The 7,968-nt window shown below is 46.8% G+C and overlaps 3 protein-coding genes across 3 annotated transcripts; all 3 read left to right on the top strand.

Moving 5' to 3' along the window:
• The first annotated feature begins 2,354 nt into the window (after positions 1 to 2,354).
• CCR75_007204 (uncharacterized protein) lies at positions 2,355 to 4,037 on the top strand. Its single transcript, XM_067965267.1, has 4 exons — positions 2,355 to 2,637; positions 2,714 to 2,822; positions 2,883 to 3,668; positions 3,732 to 4,037. The coding sequence occupies exons 1-4, from the start codon at positions 2,456 to 2,458 to the stop codon at positions 3,951 to 3,953; spliced, it is 1,299 nt and encodes a 432-aa protein (XP_067817308.1). The 5' UTR covers positions 2,355 to 2,455; the 3' UTR covers positions 3,954 to 4,037.
• Positions 4,038 to 4,350: 313 nt separating this feature from the next.
• Positions 4,351 to 6,159, top strand: CCR75_007205 (uncharacterized protein; the record flags this gene model as incomplete). Its single annotated transcript, XM_067965268.1, has 1 exon — positions 4,351 to 6,159. The coding sequence occupies one exon, from the start codon at positions 4,351 to 4,353 to the stop codon at positions 6,157 to 6,159; it is 1,809 nt and encodes a 602-aa protein (XP_067817224.1).
• Positions 6,160 to 6,263: 104 nt separating this feature from the next.
• CCR75_007206 (uncharacterized protein) lies at positions 6,264 to 7,424 on the top strand (the record flags this gene model as incomplete). The annotated part of the gene is made up of 2 exons (XM_067965269.1): positions 6,264 to 6,293; positions 6,321 to 7,424. The coding sequence occupies 2 exons, from the start codon at positions 6,264 to 6,266 to the stop codon at positions 7,422 to 7,424; spliced, it is 1,134 nt and encodes a 377-aa protein (XP_067817225.1).
• Positions 7,425 to 7,968: the final 544 nt, after the last annotated feature.

The following is a 7,968-nucleotide window of genomic DNA, read 5'->3' as shown; positions in this document are numbered from 1 at the left end:
AAGAGATTTGCAAATTCTCTTGAGGTTGCTGGATCAGTAGGGCGTTGCGCCCCTACTGACCCCGTCCATTTTTTGGCGGTCCGCCTCGCTGTTGCGATTTCGCAACAACGTCGGATCCGCGACCGTTGCCCTTTTTGGCATACGATCCAAAATTACGTTCAGTACCTTTTGGTGCTGGACGTGGGGCACTACACTCATGAGCGTAATGTCCCAATTTTTGGCAGCGATGGCATTTCTGCGATCGCTTATTATTCGAAAAGCGAGGTTTCTCGCTTTCGACATAGGAAAGGTCCATGGGTTCTGGACCTCCTAGTTCGTGTCGTCTAGGTGGACGATATGATGACGAACTTGCTTGAGCCTGTCTCAAGCTAAAGTCCTCCTGTTCCGCAACGGATATTGCTTCTTCAAGCGTATCCAGTTCCAAGCGGAACAGGTGGGTCTTTACGGGACCATCCGTAAGACCTTGCATGAACACCGTAATCAACGTGTGTTCATGGACTGGGTTATTTGTAATACAACTCGCTAAGAGTCGTATGTGCTGGGCATATGCGTGAACATCACGCTTGCCTTGCTTGAGCTTCAGAAGTTCTGAACGAGCTCTGAACTCAGCCCTAGGAGGTTTAAACATCTGTTTGGGCCGGGTTTTAAAAGCCTCTAGGGACCCAAAGTCAGGTAGGTCGCGCAACTTAAGGCGTAGTGCCCAAGTTTTGGCACGACCTGCAAAATTTGACTGAGCAAATGCGACTTGCATTTGCTAATCGACGATGGGACGAGCCCTTATGGCATCATCCAACTCGACAAACCATCTTAAGAGGGAGTCTTCTTCGACTCCCCTATACTTAGAGATTTCAATCTTTGAGGTTTCGGGACGACGTGTATACGTCATCCCAGGTACAGGGGTCTGCACCTGTTGTAACCTTAACAGTTCTGCCTGTTGAGAGCCTTGCTGATTCAGCAGGGCTACCTTCTCATTCACCTCGTCAAGTTCATGTAGTATGAACTTGGCGATGGCTGAATGGAGGGCATCTCTGTTTAAACCGGACAGCATGGCCAAGGTGGCATCGTTTCCTACGGTCGAACTCATTCGTTCGACCGCACTCCTTTCTATGTCACTTAGACTAGAGTAGCTATCACGCGAAACGTGATGCGTATTTCCATTATCATCTAACATGTCCATATTAAATGATAGAACTATGGTCCTAGGACGGACGGACTACAAAGTGCTTCCAGGTGTAACAGGGCACTGCCGACTTGTATTGCTTTACTACAAGTCCACTTCGCACTGCCTCAGTGCGAGTGGTGCCTCACATACACTAGTACGTGCAGAGGAAGACTCTCTTTAAAACACTTGCTTCAAAGAGGGTTAATTAAATACTGTATTTAATATAGTTATGTTCTTCTGTTCTATCTATTCAATAGTAGCTTTATTATAAACTAACACAAAACACGAATAAAAGTCTTATTTGTCTATCTCTTTGCGCGCGTCCTGCGCTGACCGGACCGCGGAGAAAGTAGATATAATGGTCTATATCTACTAATGGATAAGCTTTAGAATAAACCATGTAAAGTAATAGTCAACAAATATTATCTACCGTTTAAATAGCCTGCGGAATGTTCTCACTGACCTGGGCTGTAGCCCAAGATGCTAAGGCACTCCGGCTCATTGTGGGCCCTGTGATTTGTGCCTGCAGACTTGAAGTCTTTGCGCATTGGTGAGGCGCGTATGCGGAAGCAGGAGGGGTTAAACCCGTATATAGGACAGTTAGTAAAGAGAGGTTCATTGAATATTTTTATTCCTCACGTAACTTATAGCCTCAGATAACTTTTGCTTTCACCCTCCACAGTGGCTATAAGCTATCCGAGGGACACCTGTATTACCTATTTAAAATGGAGCAAAAGGGTATTTTAAACATAAATTAAATGTACCACAACAATGGTTCTCCCACCTGAGACATTTCTTTAAAAAAATATCTCAGCTAAATTTCGTTGGACTATCTTTAAAGCGAATTCAGGAGGAGCAAAAAGCGGTGCGACATCCCAAATTGATTGTCGTCATCTCAAAATTAGACAGAAAAAGCTCGAAGTACTGTCGTGGCTTATCGCGGTGCAGCAGATTCTAAAAAAGCCACCTTATCTGGAGAATCTAGTTATGTACGGATGAAGCAATTGCAGACATTGTGGCAAGTTATGGCGGATGAGAATTGACTTAACCACTCCAGACTTTGTGCAGTTATGATATTTTTAAAATTGCATGAACCAACCGAATAATAACCCAGTTGAATGACGCTGTAATCGTTAATAATTATCTCAACATCCGCACTTTGCGATCTGCAGCTGAAAGGGCACATTTTTCCGCACACCCTATTGTGGGGCTAGCCTATTTTTCCGACTCATACCGTGGGTAAGAATCTGCTGCGATTTGAGCTCGGGAAGAGCGGTAGAGGAGCCAGCACAAATGAAAATGGATTTCGATTCGAACTATGCAGAGTACGAGGATAGCGCGCTGAATGGGACGAACGAAAAGGTGGCTGCAAACTCGGAAACTCTTGTCAAGCGTGTCAACATGCCTGCGTCAACCACAGGCCGTATTATGGACCGAAAGGACACAATGTTTAAGCGTTCTAAAGGCCAGTGGAAGTGCGTAGCGACAATCTAAATCAACTAATTAGCGTGTCGAAATATACTAACGAGTTTAATGATATAATTGATGCAGCATTCGCCGCCAGAAGGTGCCTCATTATTGGAAACTCTACATGCAGGACCCGTTTCACACGGTCGTAAATTTGCGACTGAGTAAAGTGCTCGCCTCGCTTTTGTTTGCGGTATGTTTTTGGCAAATATTCTGCTCTAGTGTCATGACACGATTAATGTCCTGGGTTTAGTATATTTTGGTTATCACCATTTTTGGAGCACTCTACATGACGCCGCCAGAACAATGCAAACTGGCCGTTAATACGTACTTTGAAGGGTTCTCGTTCTCTGTCTCGGTTCTTTTCACGATCGGTTTTGGTACGAATGGAGGAGACGTCTTTTTTGGCAATTGTGTGTGGGTCCAGACAATCATCACGCTTGAGTCCTTTGTGGGCATTCTACTGGATGCCCTCGCCATTGGAATCATCTTTCAACGGTTCTCACGCGCTCAAGCTCGAGCGAATACGATTGTTATCAGTACCCACGCATGCGTTCGTTGGATCCGTGGCAAGTTATATTTCATGTTCCAAGTGTGCGAAATGCGCAAGCACCAGCTTGTGGAGGCTCACGTACGGATGTATGCAATTCGTCACGATTTGGATTTTGGCGAACACTACTATTTCCAGTCATACCCCATGCGTATTGAGCATCCAGATGATAACCTTGGAGGTATGATGTTGCTGGCTTTGCCGTCAGTGGTTGTTCATAGCATAGACGCCTGGAGTCCGCTGCTGCGGCCTAAGAGCTCGGATACGTGTGGCCTGCACCATAATCCCGCGACAGAGTATCTGTTCCCCGATCCATTATGTCGAGAATCTGACGCGATTAATGGAGACCGTGACGCTACAGTGCCGATTCGTCACACAACTGAGCCCGTGCACAACACGTGTCGCTGCGCTGCTGGAACGGGCGACATGCTCGCTGCCAAGCAGCCGTTATCCGCCCAAGAGATCCAGCAGTACTGGGCTGAGTCTCAGGTAAGGAGTACTTTTTTGATGTTGGAAGAAAAGTATTGTTAAATATTGTATTATATTGAATAGATGGAGATTGTGGTGCTTGTGGAAGGCATTGATGCCGTGACTTCCGCGACAATTCAAGTGCGGCACTCGTTTAAGGCCGAGGATATTATGTTTAATCACCGCTTTGTCAACTGCGTGGACGTGGACCCAGAGACGGGTGGAGCTGTGATTGACTTTTGTCGGTTCCACGAGACCAAGGCTGTAGATCCCGAATGCAATAAGGTTGCTGGCAGTTGCTACTAAGTTTTGAAAGGGCCCTGTATTTGAGGTACGCTAGACGAAATCTTCTTGAAATTTATATAATAAAAACAAAAATAGTGTCCACACGTATGTGAGTTACTAGTCAGGGGCCAGCCGCAAAGCAGCATACCTGATCTCGATAAAGTCACAACAAATAGCCAGAGGAACCTGTGAAACTGACCCTTATTGAAAAGCCAAAATCGTGCGAAAAACGACACTTATGCACGCTCAGAGAGAGACAAATCCGTCGTACCAAGCAGCCTCTCAACACGTTGTAATGTACATAACATGTGCATCCCTCAGATCGCAACACGAGGTTTTATTAATTCTGCGGCTCTCAGTGCGTGGCATTTTTAGATTTTTCCCGTGTCCACGTAGTTAGTCTTCACCTTCTTTAAATATGGCCTTCCATCAAGTGTTTAAAACACAAGCACGTCAAATGAGCTCGAGCTCCCGCAAGTTCTTCGTTGGCGGCAATTGGAAGTGCAATGGTTCGCTCCGCCAAGCGCAGGAACTTGTAGGAATGCTCAACACTGCCACGATCCCTAGCAACGTCGAAGTCGTCGTCGCTCCTTCGCAGGTGCACGCTGCGACTGTCAAAGCTTCCCTCCGTCCCGACGTACGCGTAAGCGGTCAGGATGTCTGGAAGCATGGCAATGGCGCATTCACAGGCGAGACATCGGCAGAGATGCTCACGGACTTGGGCGCCGAGTACACGCTCGTGGGTCACAGCGAACGCCGCGAGCGGGGCGAGACCAATGAGACCGTGGCCCAGAAGGCTGCGTATGCTCTAGACAAGGGTCTTGGCGTCATTGCTTGCATTGGCGAGACGAAAGAGCTACGTGAAGCAAATCAAACCGTGGCTTTTATCACGGAGCAACTCGATGCGTATGCTGCTGAGATCAAGGACTGGACAAACGTGGTGATTGCGTACGAGCCGATCTGGGCGATTGGTACAGGTCTCACGGCGTCGCCGGAACAGGCTCAAGAGGTCCACGCGAGTATCCGTGCATGGCTAAAGGAGAAAATCTCGCGAGAAGCTGCTGACAAGACGCGCATTATCTACGGAGGCTCCGTTGGCGCGTCCAACGCTCCTGAGTTGTCCCAGAAAAACGATATTGACGGCTTTTTAGTCGGTGGAGCGTCTTTGAAGCCCGACTTTATCCAGATTATTAACGCTCAGAACCCCACAACGAAACTAGGGGGCGCAGTAAACGTCGCGATTAATGGCTTTGGGCGCATTGGGCGCTTGGTTTTACGTGCAGCTGCGACGAACCCTCTTATTAACATTGTTGCTATTAATGATCCGTTTATCTCGACGACGTATATGGAGTACATGCTCGAGTACGACACGGTTCATGGCAAATTCAATGGCTCGCTCTCGCATGACGAGCAGCACATTTTCATTAATAACAAACCTATTCGTGTGTTTAATGAATTAAACCCAGCGAATATCAAGTGGAGTGAAGAACAAGTGCAGTACGTGGTCGAATCCACAGGTGCGTTCACGACTCTTGAGGCTGCGTCGGCTCATCTGAAGAATGGCGTCGAGAAGGTGGTGATCTCAGCGCCATCAAATGACGCACCGATGTTTGTCATGGGTGTGAACCATGAGCTGTACGAGAAGAAGATGCACGTTGTTTCAAACGCTTCTTGCACGACGAATTGCTTGGCTCCGCTTGCCAAGGTGGTGAACGACAAGTTTGGCATTAAAGAGGGCCTCATGACGACGGTACATGCTGTGACTGCCACGCAAAAGACGGTTGATAGTCCGTCGAAGAAAGACTGGCGTGGTGGTCGTGGTGCGTGTTTTAATATCATTCCGAGCTCCACGGGTGCTGCCAAGGCTGTGGGCAAAGTGATTCCGAGTTTGAATGGCAAGCTAACGGGCATGTCGTTCCGAGTCCCCACGGCAGATGTGTCGGTGGTGGATTTGACTGCTCGATTGGTGAATCCTGCATCGTATGACGAGATTAAGAAGGCTATTAAGGATGCCAGTGAGAACGAAATGAAGGGCATTCTAGGCTACACGGAGAAAGCCGTCGTGTCGAGTGATTTTATTGGAGACTCGCGCTCGTCGATCTTTGATGCTGACGCAGGAATTGCTTTGACGGACGACTTTGTGAAGCTCGTGTCGTGGTACGATAATGAATGGGGCTACAGCTCCCGTGTGCTCGACTTGATCGAATACATGGCCAAGAACGACTAAGCTGGTAAGGGCTGAGACAAAGTGATACAAATTGTTTTTAAACTCTGCCGTTTTGGTGCTGTCAAAATCAATAGAAGTATAAAATCTTCGAGTTGGTCGAACACATGTTGATATTGTTATCTGATTGTGCGGGAGTATATTGTTTGATTTTTTCTATTTAGTCTGTCCATGATCGATTCCCCTTAAAACCTCGTTATGACGTGGAGAAACCCCAAGAGCTGGTAGTCATTACGGAATTCACATTTTTGAACCGAAGGCCTAGTATGGTGAATGTCGCAATTAATGGTTTCGGTCGCATCGGTCGCTTGGTTCTTCGCGCCGCTGCCAAAAACCCGAATATAAAGGTCGTGGCAGTGAACGATCCATTTATCACCACCAAGTATATGGAGTACATGCTCAAGTACGACACAGTCCACGGCCGCTTTGCTGGTGAGCTCGACCACGACGAGAATCACATCTATGTCAATGGCGAGTCCATTCGCGTCTTTACCGAGATGAAACCTGAAAACATCAAGTGGGGCGAAAAGCAGGTGCAATACGTGGTAGAATCCACGGGTGCGTTTACTACCCTCGAGGCTGCGTCGGCTCATATGAAGAATGGCGTCGAGAAGGTGGTGATCTCTGCTCCATCAAATGACGCACCGATGTTTGTCATGGGTGTGAACCATGAGCTGTACGAGAAGAAGATGCATGTTGTTTCAAACGCTTCTTGCACGACGAATTGCTTGGCTCCGCTTGCCAAGGTGGTGAACGACAAGTTTGGCATTAAAGAGGGCCTCATGACGACGGTACATGCTGTGACTGCCACGCAAAAGACGGTTGATAGTCCTTCGAAGAAAGACTGGCGTGGTGGTCGTGGTGCGTGTTTTAATATCATTCCGAGCTCCACGGGTGCTGCCAAGGCTGTGGGCAAAGTGATTCCGAGTTTGAATGGCAAGCTAACGGGCATGTCGTTCCGAGTCCCCACGGCAGATGTGTCGGTGGTAGATTTGACTGCTCGATTGGTGAATCCTGCATCGTATGACGAGATTAAGAAGGCTATCAAAAATGCCAGTGAGAACGAAATGAAGGGCATTCTAGGCTACACGGAAGAGGCTGTTGTTTCCAGCGACTTTATTGGTGATTCACGCTCGTCGATCTTTGATGCTGACGCAGGAATTGCTTTGACGGACGACTTTGTAAAGCTCGTCTCGTGGTACGACAATGAGTGGGGCTACAGCTCCCGTGTACTCGATTTGATCGAGCATATGGTCAAGAATGAGTAGGTTTGGCGTCATCAACTTGACTCACAGGATGTGGGCATGTATGCTTGCCGTGATGAAGATGATTGCTTTACGCTTAAGCCTAGCATTAGTAGCTAAAACTAATGAATAATGTCAGGGAATTTGACGTTTAAATCAATCATTTTCGATAGAAAGTGCTTGTCCCGTCACCGAATACCAAAGGTGTCACAATTACAAAAAAATCACGAGGAGAATTGCTGTACTAAATATGTATTTCGTACCTGCCAATTAATGAATAGAGCAAACTAAAAGACTAAATTGTCATTTAATGTAGTCATGGTCTTAGAGCCTCGTGGACCTGTTTTGTAACGGGGTGTATCGTTACATGAAATTAACACTTAAAGGTTGTTAATTAATATATTATCTAAAAGGTAGATAATATTTGCAGGATATTACTTTATGTAGTAATATTCAGAATTCTTATCCATAAATAGGTATAGACCATTATACCTATTTATTCCGCAGACTAATCAGCTGTAGGAGTAATCAAAGAGAGAGTTACAGATAAGATAGAGATAAGAATTCA

The sequence above is a fragment of the Bremia lactucae genome, linkage group LG11, assembly GCF_004359215.1.
Source record: "Bremia lactucae strain SF5 linkage group LG11, whole genome shotgun sequence".
In the NCBI taxonomy this organism is placed as follows: domain Eukaryota; phylum Oomycota; class Peronosporomycetes; order Peronosporales; family Peronosporaceae; genus Bremia; species Bremia lactucae.
The sequence above is the reverse complement of the archived record's forward strand: the minus strand, read 5'-3'. Positions and strand labels throughout refer to the sequence as shown.